General features: G+C 43.6%; 1 protein-coding gene across 3 annotated transcripts in view; it reads right to left on the bottom strand.

The window, feature by feature from the left end:
* Window positions 1–1133: 1133 nt before the first annotated feature.
* Window positions 1134–21068, bottom strand: part of AIFM1 (apoptosis inducing factor mitochondria associated 1) — a 33025-nt gene continuing 13090 nt past the window's right edge. For all 3 annotated transcript variants that reach the window (XM_024566871.3, XM_024566872.3, XM_045200837.3), the window contains 14 exons: window positions 20376–20475; window positions 18982–19106; window positions 18724–18854; window positions 15560–15650; window positions 11476–11560; window positions 10544–10620; window positions 9080–9188; window positions 8100–8207; window positions 7677–7765; window positions 7094–7234; window positions 5313–5455; window positions 3711–3835; window positions 1741–1937; window positions 1134–1400 (listed from right to left, as the gene is read on the bottom strand). In XM_024566871.3, coding sequence (XP_024422639.2) covers window positions 1329–1400; window positions 1741–1937; window positions 3711–3835; window positions 5313–5455; window positions 7094–7234; window positions 7677–7765; window positions 8100–8207; window positions 9080–9188; window positions 10544–10620; window positions 11476–11560; window positions 15560–15650; window positions 18724–18854; window positions 18982–19106; window positions 20376–20475 — 1593 coding nt within the window. In that variant the 3' untranslated portion in view covers window positions 1134–1328. The remainder of the gene's footprint in view (window positions 1401–1740; window positions 1938–3710; window positions 3836–5312; window positions 5456–7093; window positions 7235–7676; window positions 7766–8099; window positions 8208–9079; window positions 9189–10543; window positions 10621–11475; window positions 11561–15559; window positions 15651–18723; window positions 18855–18981; window positions 19107–20375; window positions 20476–21068) is intronic.

Below are 21068 nucleotides of genomic sequence, written 5' to 3'. Positions count from 1 at the left end.
CTCACAGGACACCAGGTGGGTTTTCTACTTATGGATTTGGGTATGTCATGTGCCAGGTTATATTTCACCAAAACTGTATATATTTATGTAGTATCCATTGTTCCAGTACAATTCGCTTATAAAGTGGACATTGGTCCGTTCCAGCGTTCAAAAGGGATTTCATTGTAGCTGTAACTCTCTTTCAACAAATTCAGTATTTAAAAAAATCTACTGGCCATAATTTTCTCTTTACAAAATGATTCACAATTGGACTTCCAAAAGTACTAAAAATGTCCTCTTAATTGAAGTAAGATTTGATTTTGAGAAGTTTAAGTAATTTGAAATGCAAAAAAAAAAAAAAAAAAAGAGTTGACTTATGAAACTCTGACTTCTATTTCCAGGAAATCACCTACCAAGTGAAGAATGCCCATAAGCCTATCTTAGATAAACAGGGGCTGGGAGAGAGCAGATCTTTAGTCTGGGAGACAGGGGGTATAGGAGTCAAGAGATCATGATCCCTCAGGGAGTCAGTCTGCAGGTTTAGCCGCAAAGTACCAGATCCCTGAACCCTTGTCTCTGGTTGCAGTAAATGTCCTTTCTGCCTACCCGCCACCCCCCAGAACCTATTCAGTTCTGGGATGGCGGTTGGGGGTGGGTGGTGGCACATACGGTGGTGTTCCAGGTAAAGCAGAGTCTATCCCTATGCTTACGTGTTCACTTATTCAACAATTAATAAGTAGGTGCTTTACTAAGCACCTGCTGTGAGCCGGACTCTATGCTAAACTCTGGACATATAACCAAGATCAAGATAATTAAAGCCATGATTCCGTCTTCCAGGAAGCCGCAGACCAGCAGGGAGACATAAGCAAGGAACAGGCTTGGAAGGGTCAGGAAAGTCTTCATAGAGACCAGGACCCACCCCAGAGGAGGGGAAAGGGGTCAAGCACTGTGGGCAGAGGCCACGGCTGGTGCACACAGAGGGGTCCACAGGGGCAAGACGGAAGTTTGGGGGACTGAAAGGAGTTTAGAGTGTGGAACAGGGAATACTAGGCTGAGAAAAATCACGCCCTTGGTAGTAGCTCCAATTTGCTCGCTCTCTGATATGCACAGGTTTTCTCCCTTCATCCACCCGCTCCCTTTCAAAGAGAGCAGAATTTAATTTAGAAGAATCAGATTTTATTTAACGATGTAAACATTAAGAATTTGCCTACATCGTTGAAATATTCACAAAGGACATGACCATTCACACTCATACACACAGAGGAACTCTGCTGAATAAAAAATGCTCCTTTAGTCATCCAAGCTGCTGCCAGGGACAGCAGTTTGCTTGCCTAGTCCACTGGGGGGTTTCAGTCTTCATGAATGTTGAATAGTTTAGCTACTTCATTGAGATCTTCATGTCGCTCACCATCCTTAATGATCTGAGGGAGAGAGGAACAGTGGGTCACTAACACTCCACCTGCATTCTGGCTGGGCTGCACAATGGGGCAGCCTGAGGCACAATGGGAGGGAGTTGTGGGAACAGTTTTCTACTAGCCCCAAACAAACGTGTGCCAACTCCCAGGCCACCCAGCCAGATCCCGAGTGAAAGAGAAACATTCCTGAGCCAAGGCTGTATCTTTGTTCTGCTCAGGAACAATCTGACCTGGGTGTCTGGTCAAATTATACCTGACCAGGGTACCTGATGAAGAACAAAATCACAAGAACTTTTTTTTGGCCTGCTCCTTCCATCTTCCTCCAAGAGCTCTGACAGGTACTTACCTTCCTTGCTATCGGCATTCGGTTGAAGATGTTCCACAGCACAATTCCCACCACCACGTTGTCCCTGAGGTAGAAGATGACACCTTTGCCGTAGTCCTCCCCTTCCCCAGGGGCCTGGGGGACTGCAGAGTTGCTGGGAGGAATGGTGATTTCTGAGGCCTCCAACTCTGTCTCACTCTCTGATCGGATACCAGTCCCTGTGGCCAACCCCCAAAACAAAACAGTCAAGATGAAACAAAGTCAGTTATTATGAGCTTGGAAAATTCTAGAAGGAAAGTGTTTTTCATAGCCGCTTTAAGCTGCTTCTAGGTGATTTGTTTTTCTATGCTCTCTCAGTGAAAACTGGCCTTCTTCAGCCCCTCTTCATTGTCAAAGGCAACAAAAGCTCTTCCTTGCCAGCTCGTGGGCACTGCATCAGTCTGACTCAAAAATTCCCTCCCTTAGATCTCAGTTTAAATGTATGCTATGGGTATTTCCTGGTATCTGGATTTCTTCAAATGGCAAAAGACTTGCTCCTGTCGTCTGAGGAACATTCTAGAGTTACATGGTCCAGTACAGTAGCCACTAGTCACAAATAACTAGTCTAGTTAAAATTAATTAAATTTTAAAATGCTTTAATTAAAATTGGGTGAAACGTAAAATTCAGTTCCTCATTTATACTAGCCACAATTCAAGTGCTAAATAGCCACATGTGGCCAGTGGCTCATGTACTGGACAGAGCAGCGACAGAACAATGCTATCACAGTGGAATGTTCTGTTGTGCAGAGCTACCATAGAGACACTCTAGCCAGGCAGGAGAAGGCATTTCCATGTGGAAAACCACAGTGGAGCTGCTTCCTCCTGGTGAGGGTGGGGACAGGAGGCCGCATGGGGAAGGGGCATCTTATCTTCTGAGAACGACCAAGTTCCAAGTAATGCTGTTTCGTGGACAGAGCAGTAACCTGGACTTTCTAAGTCCCTAGGTCCCTCTCCTGGATCCACTTCCCAGGAGAGGTCAGAATTAAGGAGGAGGTGATGTGATCCACTTGGATTACACAGAAAAAGGACCTAAATACCCATATAATGTCTTGGTTTTTTCCTTCCTAAAGAGCAACTTGCCCTTGAAATACCTCTGACAAGAGGACATGGGGGTTAAATAACTTCAGCCAAGGTCATGGAAGGGAGAGAGAATAGGCCTAGGAGTTAATGAAAGATGTGTGTGGGAGAGAAATTCATTCTGAGAGAGGTGCCTCCCATCTAAAGAAAATCTGGCATTAAGATCTAATAAATGGAATTAGAGATAGCTCAAGATTCACTCAGCCAACTTCTTCACTGCCCAGGGCCCATGGAGGATAGCAGGTTCTAAACTATGGCTCTCGGACTTAGTTTTTAGGATTAGCAGGAAGAAGAAAAAAAAAAAGCAAAACAAAAGTGAAACAAAAAACATCTAACATGCCAGGTTTCCTTTATCACGTAGGTCTCCCTATTACCTAGACACACTGAACAGCAGACTAGCTGAGCAAGCCACTGTCCCCGAGTCTAGGATGGACACCCACAATACCTGTGCCTCTGCTTTGACCAGGATACCTGATTTTGCCAGCTCTCAGATCACGAAAGAGTGAGGGACTTTGGGTTTGGTTTATTTCATTTTTTTAAAGATTATTTATTTTTCGAGAGAGGGGAAGGGAGGGAGAAAGAGAGGGAGAGAAACATCAATGTGTGGTTGCCTCTGATGCACCCCAAAAGGGGACCTGATCTGCAACCCAGGCATGTGCACTCACGGAATCGAACCAGTGACCCTCTGGTTCCCAGGCTTGCACTCAATCCACTGAGCTACACCAGCCAGGGCAGGTTTGGTTTATTTTAAAGCACACATGAAGAGAGACTTTCACTGACAGTCCTCCCTGGCTAATACAGAAAGCCCTTGTTCAGGAGAATGTGGACCACTGCTTCTCAACACTCTTCTAAGGGAAGTGGTTGGCCTTCCTTACCTGACTGCTCTGTGGCAGATCTTGGGTTGTCCTGTGCAGAGGCTTTTGCAAAAACCCCAACTGTGGGCAAACTACTGTCCACGAGACCAATAGCTTCATAGCCAACTTCGGGGCCCAAATCACTCCTAAGGAAAGAGAGAAGAGGGTGTTCTGTCATGGGACTGTAAAGAATGACACAGTAGGACACTTTTCTAAGACTCTGCACTTTTATGCTAACCGAAGAACTTTATGAGCAACAACAAGACAAAGGCCGAATTGTTCTGTCTCCTTCTAGGGCACTTGGGAATAATTATGAGAGAGCATGATTCTCCTAAGCAACTTTTATTTTGCTTAAAGAGCCATTCTCCATATCACATATCCATACAATGTTCTACACTTTCTTCAATTTAGTCATGCTTTTATCCCATACCACATTTGGGGAGTGATGGGTTCCCCACATTTACTATTCACAACCTTCCTTTAACTTGTCCTGAAACTGCCTTTTAGAAGCTTTAAAGAGTGATCCATATTTATGGAATTCAGAATCTGAGACATTTTATGGTTTCATTAACTGACAGTATTTCCTCTTAGCCTCCATTTTTCAAGGTCAGAATGCTTTCTATAAAGAGGTACCTTCACCCACTTGGTCCCGTTTTATTTTAACTATTCTTGGAAAGTTTCCCTATCATCATCATCATCATCATCATCATCATCATCATCATCATCTGTTCTTAATATGCTAGGAACTTCACAGAATATTTACAGCACAGACACACCATGGTTTTGTAATCATCTAGGGTACTTGGGCTGTTTTGTTTCTGTGCTCTGCATTTTGTTATCTTCTTGGCCACAGAAGCGCATTGGACTGGTGTCTTCAAGGAACAGTCTACAATGACTTCTTGCTTTCTGTTCCTGAGACCTAGCTGATAATCGCGTAGCTATGGACTACTCGTTTCCTAACTGAATTAGCTTACATGTATTAACCCTGAAACCCATCTGCTATGTTTTTGCTGCCCACTCATAAACCTGTGTGTGATCATCCTAATATGTATTCTCATCAGCTGAGAATTTTTCTTAGAGGTTTCTGAAACCTTCAGGTTTTTTATGTACCCGAATCTTTCAAATCAACAAGATGAGAATGTGGCAAGCAGGGCCAGCCCCAGTATTCAGGAATGTCCGCTGCTAACTTTTTGCTACCCAGAGAACTGCCTATATATACCTTACTTTGAACTCTTGATCTTAAGGGTTACAAATGAGTGGGCTACCTTTTTTTTTTTTTTTTTTTTGTCAGCATGTAAGGCTCATTAGGGTTAGCAGCAAAGAACAGATGAAAATACACTGCTATCTCCACCTAAGAGCACACTTTTGTACCCCCTACTATAGTTTGCACTCTGAGCTATGTTAATAGAAGTGCCGATGCCCTCTCCATTCATTCAGCTAGTCTAAGTTATGTCGAATGGGACCCTTTTACCAGACGGCTGCTTTGGGGTAGAATGTGTGCACACAAGTTGGAACCCCACCCTCATATAACATGAATGGACCCACAAGGAAACCAAACCATAACTCTGGTTCCATTAATTCTGTGTTCGAACCAGTTCAGTCCTCAAGGCACAAAACTATTACCAGAACATTGACTGATGCCAGTACGGCTTAGCAGCTCCAGTCATATTTTCTCCAGCCAATCTTCCACTCACAACAGCGTGATCATGGTGCTCTACCCGCCTCCTACCCAACTTGACATCATAGAAGCATGCGGCATCTCCTGCCTGTGGGGACAAATACATTACATGAGCACGGGACAAAAAAAGAGCAAGTTAAAGGCAGCACATAGACTTTTGGGCTCAGAAACGCTTGTGATGTCAACTACTTAATGTTTTCTATCTATAGGCCAGAATCATATATACACTATCAGAAATAGTTGAGATTCCATTAAAAACAAAACAAAAGTATTCTATGCTTCCACAGAGCTAACCTAAATCTTCTATGCTCTAGCTCATAATTATTTCTTCTCATTTTACCCTTAACAGAGACAGGATATTTAATAACCATGATTTGCAGAATAGTCTTTCCTATGTGTAGAAACGGTTTTTAGATGTGAATGCCTCTTATCTAGAACTCTTTTCCGAGATAAAATTTTTTTCATTATTCAGTATTCATTCATTGAACAAATATATAGAGAGAGCACTAATACTGTGCAAAGCATTATACTGTCCGGATTGCTTGCCCCAAGGAGCGTATGACGTAGCTGAGGAAGGTGCAGCATTGCTCCTCACTGCGGTGCAGTGCAAACAAGAAATGTGCCATCTGAGAGGTACAAATTAAGTGAGCTCAGTGTTTCAAAGACAGAGAACCCACGGCTGGAGGTAAATGCGGCCACTTTCGCGAAGGAGGTGGTATGCGAGCCCTCCAACCCTTTGCTCACCTTTGTGGCTATTCAGATTCCCTCAAAGACTTCCCTAAAAATGCAACACATGAGCCATGGTGAAATAAATCATGAAGTCCACTTAATGGAATAGTATACGGTCATCAAACTGTTTAGAGAATCTGAAGCAATGTGGAAAATACATTATAATGTTAAGTGAAAAAGAAAAGAATATAAATATTCATACAGAGTATGCTTGCCATGACTGTCTACAACAAAAGAAAAAAAATCTATGCACAATAAAATGAAGGAGAAGGAAATACACCAAAAAAACCAGTGGTTGCTGCAGGTGATTTCTAGGTGATTTCTCCCTTTCTCCTTCTTGTCTGTCTACCATTTTGATCATGGTTTTCTTTTATAACAAGTTAAAAAAAATCCAGTACATTTTGTCTTTTAAAAAAAGCTTTAAGGGAAAACACCCTTCAAAGTTTCTATGTCCTTAGCTGTAGAGCCCACAGTCAAACACAATACACTTGTAATGCTCTAACAATGGGGAAATGACCTCACGGTTCCTACATACTGTATAGTGTTGTTTGTGTCACATCAGATTGTTTAAAACAACTAAAAATAGTTCTTAAGGAATGAAAATGTAGTAACTTTCTTTTCTAGAGAATATCATAAAACTGCCTCATCCTCCAATCCCTGCACTCACACTCAGGCAGAAGGAACAACAGATGTGTCTGAAAGCTGTGCACACGCCCACCAGGCTCATGCTGATGGCTGCTGCCAGCAGCAGCGCTGGAAGAGCTCTAGTTCTGTCGGCATGCACACTGTTCATTTCCTTTTCCACTAGCTTGCATTGTGAGGCCACACCTGGTCTTGTAAATCAAGCAGCTCATAAGTATCTGTTCTCTACGCATGGCTTCCAAACACCCCGACCCTATTGTGCTAAGCTACTAATGAGCTTTAGCACCCCACTGGATAGACCTGCTCTTAAGCCGGGGATAAGGAACCACGCTTGGTCTTGCTGCAGCATACTTACCACCCAGATGTTAGAGCGTGCTTGGAGCTCTGCATTTACCCGGAAGCCACCAAAATCTGAATCTATCTCTAGACCACCAGTCTTGGCCAATTCAACGTTGGGCTCCAGGCCCACAGCTGCCACTATGTGGTCAGTTTCTACCTAAGGAAAAAAAAAATAATTCAGTCAATCACCACAGTTTCCCTGTATGCCCATGGACACAGCAACTGCACATGATGCCATTAAGAATGGGGCTTTTCTTTTTTTTTTTTTTTTTTAAATCATTGGTTCGTTGACCTCTGGTAAAGTTTCCTGCTCCACACACTCATACCCCATATCACCTGAAAAGAAATCTGTCACCTTAGTCAGGCCTCAAAAATCTGTGATAAGATAGGAAAGGCAGATGGAAAAGTGGGTCACAGGTGTCTACTCTGGCCCTCATCATTCTTATTTTAATGCAGGGACAGTTCATTCGGAAAATCATGACAGGTTAATGGTTGCTGCCAGGAAAACTAATCTACGGGTATCAACCGAACAAGTAAAAATGAGGAAGGGGGAAGAGAGGGCTGGAAGGTCATCTGGCAGCCTTTCTCCCCCTCCTTACCTTCCGGCCATCTTTCAGCTTGATGAGTAACTTGCCACCGCTGACTCCAACTGATTGCACAATAGCATCAGGTAGCACCTTAACCCCCTCTGTGAAGGCAAACAAGACCTGAGGCTGAGCCTGTGAGCATACCACCTTTGTGAAAAGTAGGGAAGCCGACTAGAGGCACCCCATCTGAAAACCACTAATCGTCCACATGCAGGCAATCTTGGAGAACCTATACCCACAGTTCGTTTGCAGCACTTCTGGGAATTTGGTGCATAAGATTCAGAACACCTATATGAACTTAGCTGGCTAGAGACTGTTGGGAACATTTCAACTGCGGGGTGATATCGCTTATGTCAAAGGGGTTCCCAAAGAAGTAAACATGGCATTAGGCCTAACTCAGAGGAAAGAGTGGCAGCATATGGAAAGTCTCTTTACCTCGTCTGACTTTTTCCATGGTCCAGTTGCTGAGGTATTCGGGGAGGATCTTTCCCATATTTCCTTTCTCAGGAAAGAGCTGAATCACTTCAGTGCCTAAGGCTTGAGCTGGGAAAAAGAGAAAAAAGATTAGGGATAGCTGGAGGCAAAGGCCAGTCCTAAAACAGGAAGAGAAGTAAAGGAGCAGCAGGCAGGCAGCCATCTGCTGTGGCAAGGACAATGTTCTGACCCAGGTGAGAGCTCCCATTTGTGGGGCACTGGGGCACGAGGGCATTCACATAAGCCAGCACAACAGGTGCCAGAACTGTTGTCCCTGGCTTGGACTACATACTGTGAACTCAGTGCGCTTGCGCTCAGGCCTCACCTCAGGCTTACACAGTGCCTGGGGACCTCTGAATAGTAAGTACCCTCCTGAGAAGATGCCTCGATTTCACACAGCTTAGGAAAAATGTGTGCCATGAAATATTCAGATTGGAACTCACAGATATGTCAAGCTGGGGACCATCGTGCCTCTGAGGGAAGTCTTTGACTTTTACAGGGAGCAGCAGTTTAAAGATGTGTACCCTTCTGTAGTTTTTTTTAAAATTTTTATTGTTATTCAATTACAGTTGTCTGCCTTTTCTCCCCAGCCCTCCAGCCCACCCCAGCTGAACCCACCTCCCCACTTCTGTAGTTTACACTGCCTTTACCATCTGAATAAGTCGCTTTCCTTAACCTTTTATTTCTAAGGCCTCTTAGCCTGGAAGTTAGAGAAAAGGAAAGAAAGCGCTGCTGCTCAGCTGCTCGGATAGCAGCAGCTTTGTGGTCACTAAATGATCCCTCATCAGAACTAAGCTCAGAACTAGCTTCTTACAATACCAACCTTAGTGGAACTTTTTATACTGAGCCTAGCAAATGCATCTCTGGAGTTTGTGAGAGCCCCCAAAAGCATGTGATATCAGATCAGAGGGAAAAAATCGAGGTCACTCCCCAACACTCACCTTTTCTGCCAAGAGCACAGGCCAGTTCGCTACCAAGGAAGCCTCCACCAATAATTGTAATGGACTTGACTTCCCGGGAAATCTTCTCTAAGGTTCTGAAGTCTCCAATCTGCAGGATCACACCAGTTTAGTCCATTGATTTCCCAAAGGGGCACAGGATGGTACTACCAGGAACCATCTCCTGCTAAATCTTTGACAACAGTAATTTGCACGTACGATCTCCTTATATAAAGTGGCTCAATTACAGCTCATATATTATTTTTAAGCATTAAAATAGTGTTTTTATTTTAGTACCTTTTATATCAAAGAATTACATAGCTTATGGAGGGCACTGGTTTCTCATATAAGTAAAGCCTGGAACACTGTTTCCAGAAAACAGGTTTTGTAGCTGAAATGCCTGAGTTTGAAATCCAACTTCGCCATTTATTGCCCAGGTCACTTCACCAAGCCACTTACCGTTCTCTGCGTCAGTTACATCTACTATAAAATGAAGAAAATAAACTGCAACAGCTGAGTTTTGTAATGAGAGATAAAATAGACGATACATAAATAAAGCATTTCCTAACACAAACTGTGTCCATATTAAGTGGCTGATAGAACATAATTTGAACTGATTGGTCAGAAAAGGGAACCCCAGAGAGGACAGGTGACTTGCTCAAGGTCACACAGCTTGTTAGTGTCCTTTAACTACAGAGGTCACGTTTCAGGATAGCCCATGTTATGGACATACATTTCTTTTCCCACGGTCACACTCCTTCCAGCAAAAGTGGTTCTCAACTGGGGGCAGTTTTACCCCTTCACCCCAGGGGACATTTGGTATTTCTCTGGCTGTCACAACTGGGGGTGGGGAGGTGCTGCTTGCAGCGAGTGGGGAGAGTTCAGGGACACTGCTAAACATCCTACAAAGCACAGGACAGACCCTCATAGCAATTATCCAGCCCAAAATGTCAGTAGTGCAGAGGCTGACAAATCTTGTTCTGCCAAGAACTTAAAGGATTGTACACATCTTTTCAAATACCCATATCAGTGGCTAGAAAATTTCGGCAGTTTTCATAAGCAAAGCACAGTGATAAGCAACCCCCCTTCCTTTCTCACTTAGGTACTCTTACCTTTTCTCCCCAAAGTATCCACTATAGAACTTGCAATGAAAAATGCCAAGAGGCTATAAGGACTTCCAATGACTCAAATGCATCAGGAAAAAATAACACAGAAGGGCAATCGGAAGGAACTATAGCAAGCAATGAAAACACCAAATGTATTTTTCTCCTAGGAGCTTAAAACCCTTGAGTGAGGTATTTGAGGTGCATAGAGAGGAAGTGACTTTCTCAAGGCCAAATAACCAGTCTGTAGAAGAGCCATAAATAGAACTCGAATCTCCCAATTCCCTGGTGGGTACTTAGGGACCACAAGATTACGCTACCTCTTCAAAATCGACACACTGAAAGCACTAAAGCAGACAATTACCTTTCTGAAAAGTGTTGTTCTACTCTTCACCTCTGCTCCAGCCCTATCAATGGCAGACAGAGTTCTTGGAGTGCCTCCTGGAAATAAGAAGAGGAAAAGCCTTCAGCCCAACAAGCAAGAGCTAGCCCAAACTATCCCCCCACAACGGTGGCACTGTGGTGTGCGTGTTCCCGCTGGTGCTACGGCAACAGGACTGGAGGCTTTTTTTTTTTGCTGCAACTTGCAGCAGGCTTTTGTCCATTTCCTTTGAGAAGCACAGTTAAGAGTATGTCTTCAAAAGGCCCCGCCTTCCTCACAGATGGTCACAAGGCCTCACTTTCTGCTTCCCGGTTCTCTTTCACTAGTTTCTCACCAGACAGCATAGCTACTTTATTGAAACAACTGCTCCAGTCTCTTTTTCTTGATTTCTGATTGGAACTGGGCAATGAACCCACAAGGCTGTATCACTTTCAGGGCACAGGGCAGCATACAGGGAGAGTAAAAAAACTGTAATCCCCCTTAATACCCATCCATGCTTTTTGGGGAAGGAACAGTAAGGATAATCCAGAAGCACTGTTGATGGGACATCTAGAGGTAGCTGGGCTTTGTACAAAGATAAAGACACCCACTTCACAGAGTCTGGGTTTTGGTGTTCTTAAATTCAAGTGATACCACCCTGGCTGCTGTGGCTCAGTGGATTGAGCACAGGCCTGCGAATCAAAGGGTCACTGGTTTGATTCCCAGTCAGGGCACATGCCTGGGTTGTGGGCCAGGTCCCTGTTTGGGGGTGCATGAGAGGCAACCGCACATTGCTGTTTCTCTCCCTCTCTTCCTCCTTCCCTTCCACTTTCTCTATAAATAAATAAATGAAAACTTAAAAAAGTGATACCTTCTATAATGACACTTGAATGAGCTATATATCAGGGAAGACAGTCATCTCCAGAAACACTCACCTGTTGCAATCAAGCACTTCTCATAGGTTATCTGGGAGCCATCATTAAGCTTCACCATGTTGCCTCTCACATCCAGCTGTACTACCTGGTACAGTCACACGTACACACACACACAAAAGATTTAAAGATAAATTAGCTTCAAAACATTTTTATTGAGATATAATTCACTTAATGTTAAAATCCACCATTTTAAAGTGTACCCATTCAGTGATTTTTAGTATATTCACAAGCTTGTGCAACCATCACCACTATCATTCCAGACCATTTCCACTGCCCCCAAAAGGATCCCTGTACCTATTAGCTATCAGCCCAATGAGAAGAGTTAGTTCTTAACCTAAAATGATCAATCCTTCAGAAACCATTTCTGAGTAATCACTGGCACCACAGCTTCGGGTACCCAGTTCCCTCGGGTGGTCCTTATTCCCTAAGCAGCCAACATGAGAGCAAGTCCCTACAGGCCCAAAGTTCCTGTGCAATTTGTGGAGATGAAGAACAGGGACAGACGTTTCTGTCTGGTGCTTTGGAACCCTGACTTCCTTGTTAACAACTCTCCTACACTGTCACCATTTTTATGGAATGTTTTCTCCAGCCTCTAGCCCTCATTAAAACAGATGCCTCCCAAGACTGCTTATCTGCCCCCCTACTCCTCCCTGTCACAGGTCCAGGAAGGGCTGTTGGCTGCTGTTGCTTCCAGATGCTAGTGTCCTCATCTCCTTTCAAGGGACAACTACCTATATCCCTACAAGCCACTGTTATCCAGTCACCCCCTGGCCACTCCTCCTCATTCACTGGAGACCTCTGAGCCACCTCTAGAATCTTGTTATTGCTTAACCTCTACTTCTACCTCAGACACCTCACTCTTTGGTCACAATTGTCCATCCTTCCAGCGTTCTCTCAGTCCCACTCTCATCTATACTTGCTTTCGATTTTCTCTGTTTACCTGGCAGGCTATTCAACCTCAACTGGGCTAATGGTAGATCATCCAAACTGCTCTCTTGTGAGCACCCCTAGTTCCCTGTACCCTATTCCTTCTTATGGTGAAAAGCTTGAGCTTTGGAGTCACAGAGACTGGGGTTCCAATTTCTGCTCCACTCCTTATTAGCTTTGAGACCATTCATTCAAGATATATTTAATAAGCACCTACTATGTGTCAGGCACTACACTAAGTGCTGGGGGTACGATGGTAAGAAAGACAAGATACCTTCCCTGCCTTCAGAGTCTAGTAGCAAAGACAATTTAACAAGCACTACAAGCAAGTAGGAGAAATCAGCTGAGAAATGCTGTGATAAGGGCAATAGAGACAGCTCTAGGAATGTAGGACAGGCACACGCAATCAAGCTTTCTGGAGGCAATGACATACACTGAGATCGGATGGTTGAGTAGCTTTTTAGCCCCCTTTGATTTGTGGTGGGTAAGCTTCCTCTTCAATCCAACCCCTCTACTCAACCTTCACACACCTCACTTTCACATAACCACCTGGCATCCTAGTTTATTGTAAAAACAAGTGAGGCCCTTAGATATGACCTGTCTCAGCTTCCCATAAGGTTCCCAACTCCCAACCCTCAAATAAAAACTGTAGTTTCTTTCTTCCAGCTTCTAGGATGAGTCATCTTTTCTGTTCTGTTTCTGTGTCTGACCCCCATTCCTCACTTTCTCTCCCAGAACCTTCCCCTATTAGTCTCCCATTCATTCCCCTAAGTCTGTCCCATCCTGACAGTCTCACCTTTGATTCTAGGTCCTCCCCAAGCTTTTGTCCAAGTGCCATCACCCTGTCCTCATTCAGACCTTTTAAAAGACCAGTGTATCAACTCCTTTCTAACTTCACAATGATATCTGAGCCACTAAATCAAATGGGTCATTTTATAATTCGTTTTTTTACCAGATTCCTTTGCTGAAGTAACATCGTGCATCACATCCTCCTCCTTGAAAGTCCCCCCGACCTTGGCCCCTGTCCTGGGCTCTCCTCATACTGCCCTTTAACTTCTTTCCTAGACTCCCTAGCGGCCTCTTCTTAAGCCTGCCTCTGAAAAGTTAGGTTCCCGGGGTTCCATCCTTACCCTGCTCCTCTTCTGACTACAGACTCCGTGGGAGACCTCACCCACTCACATGATTTCAACTCCTACACATATGTGGATAATTTTGAATCTCTGTCTGAGTCTAGAGCCCTCCTCTGAGCATCACGGTCATATGTGCAACTGCCCACAGAACAGCTCCACAGACAGTCTACTTCATACTTAACAGTCCAAAACCAAATTTTATTTCTCTCTTAAACTAGATCTTCCTCTTGTCTCTTTCACTTGGGGATACCTCAACACCTAGCACACAAGCTAGAAACCAGAAAGTCATCTTTGCCTCCTTCCTCTCCCTCATGTTCCACCTTCCATCTATCGCCACAGCTGTCAAGTCTGCCTCCTAAGCATGTCTGCGGCGTCCCGCTCTTCGCCACCTTGCTGTCGGGAAGCTGCACACTGATGTTGGTAAGAGCTTGAGCTCTGCAATCAGAAGACTGCAGTCAGACAGACCTGGGCTCAAATTCTGTCTCTACCACTGATTAGCTGTGTGATCACGGGCAAGTTATTTAACCTCCTTTTTAACCTCAGTGTCTGTCTCTATAACATGGAAATAGTAATAGTACCAACCTCATGAGATTATTGTGAGGAGAAAATGAGATAATACACATAAAGTGTTTTAGAACTGTGCTTACTTTGTCATCACCACTACTGCCCTCATTTGGGCCCCCATCATCTCTCAGATGGATCATTGCAACAGTCTTTGAAATGGTCTATCTCTAAATAGTCTTGTCCCCGTGAAATCCATCCCTCCTCATCACAGTCCATGGAGTGATTGCTTAAACTTCAGTCCAATGGTATTATATCCTTGTCTAAAACCCAACAGCTCTCCGGTGCCTATGACATAAGGCTCAGCCTCTTTCACATGACAGAGCTCTCTGGGATCAGGCCCCTGTATGACTTCTCCGTCTCATCTCTTGCCACCCCTTAACTTGTACTTTCTGCTCTGTCAGTACCTAGCTGCTTGTTTCCCTGCACCCAACATGCTTTTCCATACCCCCGTGCCTTTCCTTATGCAGTTCCTTTTTATTTGAATGCTCTTCACTCTCATCTTGTGAATGCCTCTTCATTCCATAATATTTCCCATTCTGTAAGACTTCCTCCTCCAGGAAGCCTTCCCTGAAATCATCGCTATACTGAGCACGCTTCCCAGTATAAGTCCCACAATATACTGTGTGTATCTTTCATATTCCACATCTGTTTGTTATGATTATCTGTGCGTATTTCTAATACTGTTAGCCCCTAGAGGGCAAGGGCCTGTGTGTTATTTACCCACAGGGGATACTTAATACATAATGTCTCATTACCCGTTTATCCATGAACATATATCCACCTCCTCTGCCTAAAGCCCCTTTATAGAAGTGGGCCTGTCCCTCCCACAAATCAATGCTTCCACTTGTGCGCTAGGTCTCATCTAGTCTGGTCTTTGCTCCTGATAACCATTCCCTCTCAACGGGAACACTGCCATTAGTTTACAAATATACTCTAGTACCTCCTATTAACAAAAGTGAAACATAACGCAACAATGTTACGGTTCCCTGCACCCCACAAATGCCCTCTCATACCTGCTCCCATTACTCAGACGCTTACCTTTGTAAAGTCTGACAGTATTTCCATGCTCATCTACGTCTGAATTATTTTATGGAATACACATTTGTCAATCTCTCATCATCAATAATCCCAAGGGAATGTTAGTGTGCAGAAATAGGAAGAAGGACGAAGGGCAGAGATGCAAATCAGGATAGGGAACAGCTTCAGGGCCATGGTCCTCAATGACCTGACCTCCCTGGGAACGGTCAGTTGGCAAGCTACTCTAGGTTCTGAGGTGCTTTCCCCAAGAAGACACACTAAGCATTGTAGACTGGCAGTATTAATCCTAAAATGACTCAACCCTTCTTTGATAAGCTGCAATGGCAGGGCAGCTGTAAACGGTACTGGGAATACAAGTCACCACACTCACTGCCCACATGGGCACATACGTGGAGCCTGACAAAGGAAGCAGCCTACAAGCTCACCTTCTTCCCAGTGAGGACAGCCACACCACCATTCTCAATGTGAGGCAGGTCATGAGCAGAGACATAGAAAGAAGGTGGTTGGAAGTATATGCTGTACAGAGAAGAAGGAGAAAATGTTAGATGCATATGGAACTGCTGTCAACTTCCCCCATAAATTTAGAAAAATTGTTTCTATCGTGAAACACTTTTAAACATTTTCCAAAGTCTCCAAGGCCACTGAATCTTGGTTGTGACTTATACATACAGACGTATTTTAGAGCAGTGGTTCTCAACTGGGAGCAATTTTGTCCCTCCCCTGGGGGATTTGTAATGTCTAGAGGTATTTTGGCTATAACAGCTTGGGTGGAGGCATGTACTGGTATCTGGTGGGTAGAAGCCAGTGATGCTGCTGAACACCCGATAGTCCACAGACCACCCCCCTGACAAAGAATTATCCAGCTCCAAATGCCAAGTACTGAGGCTGAGAAATGCTGCTCTGGATGTAGGTTCATTTCAAAATGAACTAGGTTTAGCTCCTGAGATGATTTTGCCTCAAACAGTAGACAGTAACTATAAAATATAAATTAAGGGATGGTAAGAGAATTGGAAGCATGCATCCTGCTTGAGAAAGGTATATGACAGTGAGGGTGAGGGGGTGGGCAGATTTATGAAATCTGTTCAATATCAAAAGAATAACCAATGACAAAAAATTGGGACCCAAAGTAAATAGTACTTGAATCAAGAGATCCAAGTCATCCTTCAGAAGAAAAAGGCTTTCTAAGTCTCTTTTGTAAACATTTAAAAAAAGATTTTACTTATTTTAATCAATAGGAGTTCCAGCCAAGATGGAGGTGTAGGTAGAAACCCTTTGCTTCCTTGCAGAACTAAAAGGAGGATAACAACCAATCTAAAATCAATAAACAACCAGAAGTGCCAAAAAATCAAACTGCATGGAACTCCGACAACCACGGAATTAAAGAAACAGTCAAACAGAACAACCAGGCAGGGAAGGTGGCGGACGGAGAGAAACTGCTGTGAGGAGGTGGACCCTGAAGCAGGGCTGGCTGCGGTGAGATGGCAGGCTGTGTGAGCAGGGCTGACTTAAGGGGAAACTGAGACTCAGAGGTGGCTGAGCACTATGGCGGTTGCCACGATGGGAGAAACTCCCAGTCTCACACGAGAGAGAGTTCGTTGAAAAGTGAGCTAGAGGTGAGCAGGTGAGCTGCACGGTTCCCTCTCGGGCCCCTCCCCCACAGGCAGGGCCACAGCGCAGGGAGGAGGGTGGCCCTGACCTGGTGAATACCTAAGGCCCTGCCCCCTTACAATTTAGCAGGGGCCCCGAGCAAAGAAATATGGCCCAAATGAAAGAACAGAGCAAAACCTCAGAAACAGAGCTAAGCAAAGAGGATATACCCAACCTATCTGATTGAGAATTTAAAGCCCTGGTAATCAAATTGCTCACAGAACTGACTGACCTTGGTCAAAAAAGGAAAGAAAGCAAAATATTCAGGGAACCTACAGTGACAGGAAGGAAACCAGGACTGAAATCAATGATTTGGAACAAAAGGAAGAAATAAACATCCAACCAGAACACAATGAAGAAATAAGAATTCAAAAAAGTGAAGAGAGTCTTACAAACCTCTGGGACAACCTGAAACGTTCCAGTATCCGAATCATAGGGGTGCCAGAAGGAGAAGAACAAGAGCAAGAAATTAAAAAGTTATTTGAACAAATGATGAAGGAGAACTTCCCCAATCTGGTGAAGGAAGTAAACTTTCAGGAAGTCCAGGAAACCCAGAAAGTCCCAAAGAAGTTGGACCCAAAGAGGAACACACCAAGGCACATCATCATTAAGTTACCCAAGATTAAAGACAAAGAGAAAACCTTAAAAGCAGCAAGTGGGAAGGAAAGAGTTACCTACAAAGGAGTGCCCATAAGGCTATCAGCTGATTTCTCAAAAAAAAAAAAACCTTACAGGCAAGAAGGGGCTGGAAAGAAGTATTTGAAGTCATGAAAGGCAAGGACCTACATCCAAGATTAATCTATCCAGCAAAGCTTTCATTTAGAATGGAAAGGCAGATAAAGTGCTTCCCAGATAAGGTCAAGTTAAAGGAGTTCATCATCACCAAGCCCTTATTACATGAAATGTTAAAGGGACTTATCTAAGAAAAGGAAGATAAAAAATGTGAACAGTAAAATGACAACAAACAACTATCAACAAATAAACCTGAAAAAATAATGAAACCAAAAACTAAGCAAACAACTAGAACAGGAGCAGAATCAGAGAAATGGACATCACATGGAGGGTTTTCAGTGGGGAGGGGGAGGGGAGGAATAGGGGGGAAAAGGTACAGGAAAGAAGAAGCACAATTGGTAGGCATTAGATAGACAGGAAGAGGTCAAAAATGGTATAGGAAACAGAGAACTCAAAGAACTTATATGTACAACCCATGGACATGAACTAAGGGAGAGGATGCTGGAGGGTTGGGGGGTACAGGGTGGAGGGGGGAATAAAGGGGGAAAATTGGGAAAACTAATAGCGTAATCAATAAAATATAATTTAAAAAGACTTTATTTATTTTAGACAAGAGGGGAAGGGAGAAAGAGGGAAACATCAATGTGTGGTTGCCTCTCGAGCAGCCCCTACTGGAGAGCTGGCCCACAACCCAGGCATGTGCCCTGACTGGGAATCAAACCAATGACCCTTCAGTTCACAGGCTGGTGCTCAATCCACTGAGCCACCAGCCACCAATCCACTGAGGACTTGTGTAAACATTTTAATAAAGAGGTTCTTCTTTAAAATGTACCTTCTCTACCCCTGCAATTCTGAATGTCTGCAAGGGTGTCAAAGAAAGTGCTATAGAACGGTGTCTTAGAAGTGACAACACAGGCTGAGCTGACCATCCCTGGAGAAGTCTAACATAGAAGTCCTAGAAATAGGAGCATTAGTACTTCAGAGGCCAACACTACACCTTCAATTGTTGGTAGGTTTGGTAACAGAATACAGGGCTTGTGCCACTGTAACCTGTTGTCCCTATGCTGTACCAAGTGTGTACCAGAGCAGACTCCAGTGTGCAGCCACGCCATCTGTCCTATACACTGCACATGGGCCATGAGAAGTCTTGCCTGCTCCCTCTTTTTAGTTGAAGTTGGTAGTCAGACCAATTTTACATAAGTGAACACACCTTCTCTCTTTTCCATTCCACTGTTTGAATCGTAGTGTCTTTGTGACATTTGGATCATCTGAAAACCACAGTTCTTTTGAAAGAGGAGGTCGCATGTATGGCAGTTCAGGATCTTCAGATACGATCAGTACCTTTAGACACAAAATAACGATACTTTTCAGAACCAAGTCACTTCACAGGCAGATGTCAACGTGTTGACATTGGCTAAGCGCTTGCAGACTATACCCTCCGTGACGAGCAAGACAGTGTGCGCCTTACCCTGGCCCCAGGATCCCGAGCCCGGATGGATCTGGCTGCAGCAAAAGCAGCAGTACCTCCACCGATGAGCAGGAATGGAACGTGAGTTGGTATCCTGACTTGAGAAACTGATTCTCCTTCTAGAGCTGTAAGCAACAGACCAGACAGGCTGAGTTTTCTTAATGTCTCAGGTGACTGCTTGCCACTTCAAAAAAAAATCGCCTTGACTTGTCTCAATCCTTTACATAAAGCTCGCAAAACACTGTGTGTACACGTTTTTTCTTACAAACTTCTCAACATCCTGATGGGACAGGAAAAGCAAGTATTCCCTTCATTTCGTAAGTGAAAAATAACCGAAAAAGGAATGAATGATTAGGCCACTGTCATTCATTCATTAAATGTCAGAACTAGAACCTAGCTTACATGTTCAGCTATTTCTAAAATGTATGAGAAAGTATATATTAAAAGGTTTCTGTCCTTTGCATTTATTTCCTAATGACTAACAGGGAAATAATCAAGTTCAGTTTCACTTTTTTTTTTTTAAATTCTAACCCAAGGATATGTTTATTGATTTTTTTATGGGCACAACAGAGTGTGTTTGTGTATTTTTTATTATGGCAATTTCTTTCTTTTTTGATTTAATCTTTATTGTATTTACTGATTTTTAGAGAGAAGGGCGGGGAGGGGAAGGGGGAGGGGAGGGGAGAGGAAGGGAGGAGAAGGGAGGGGAGAGGACAGAGGGAGAGAGAAAATCATCAATGGGCTGCCTCCCACAATGCCCTGACCAGGAATTGAACTCACAACCTTCTTGGGCCAGTTTCACCTTATGTTAGCAATAAAGGGGGAAAACCCAGAAGGTCGACTGGGGATTATTACGCAGTGCTCACGAACAAGGATGTGTTGGTGATGAAAGCAGTGTAAATCGACCACCCAGGGTTGTGGGGCTTATTGAAGGATTAAAACATTCCTCTCTGAAAAATCAAGCCAGTCGTGTGTAATGGAAGTGCCAGCTAGGGCCGTATGCTTTAGAAAAACACATGCATCTTTAACAACTGAAAACTCCAAAGACTCAAAAGGGTAACAAAACAGACCAAAAGAATTCTGTCATTGAAAAAAAGGCCTTCATCTCTTTTCCAATAACTTTCCTCCCCAAGCTTGCCTTTTTAATGTAAAGCTTGCCTTTTAAGAGTCTAATGTGAAGGAAAACAACCAATCGTGGTCATCACTAATTTTATTCTCAAATGTAAGTTCCAGTCAAATACTTTAATAAGTTGCTGCCAGGCCTGGGGCAACGCCATGGTTTCTGGAAGCTTACAGTATCTCGGCATCATCGTGTCTGCCAGATATGCGCAAAGCAGAGTATCCGAACTGTTTATAACTTTCCCTTCATCTATTGAGCCTCAGATCATACTCACCAGATGATGTGGCCATTTTCTGTTTCTCTTCTGGCGTCAGCCCTAATCCTGAAATTCTTTCATTATATCTTTTTTGGTCATCTCTTATATGCTTGTAGACCTGTAATCCAAACATGGAGAACATTGATTTCCTAACAGAGCTAGCTCATGCCATTAGTAATATCATTATCTTCCAATTAAATGAGAAGCTTTTGTCTACATGAGGTAAGTTCTTCTATGTGAAAATCACTAAGGCAAAATTATTTTCTTAATAAAACATATTGAGTGTGTACACACTTGGTGTGGAAATAATACAGGTTAAGCAGCTGAAATTGTTCTAGTTTCAAATTTCCTTAGGGTCTATGCGATGAATTTTCCTCACATTGTATTTAATTCGGAAGGTACAGATAAAGAAATCAGAAAAACATTTTCTATTAGAAGAACAAAGTGCTAGGAAGTACTGAACTTTAAAAAAGGGATTTTGGACTTTGCTGGATGCCAGCTGTGAAACCAATCTACGTGGTCTAGGGTGGAAGCCAGGACATACATTTTCCTGGTAAGTGTTCTGAGTTTTGTCCCTGAAACACGACTGCCTGTACCCTAGTGTGACAGATGACATAATCATTCCCTCAACAGTTTATCCTTTCACGTCACTTAGATATTCATTAAGGATCAAACACCTTGCTTAAATACCTGTGGTATTTCAAAAAAATA

Source organism: Desmodus rotundus, chromosome X (genome assembly GCF_022682495.2).
Source record: "Desmodus rotundus isolate HL8 chromosome X, HLdesRot8A.1, whole genome shotgun sequence".
NCBI lineage: Eukaryota > Metazoa > Chordata > Mammalia > Chiroptera > Phyllostomidae > Desmodus > Desmodus rotundus.
The sequence above is the reverse complement of the archived record's forward strand: the minus strand, read 5'-3'. Positions and strand labels throughout refer to the sequence as shown.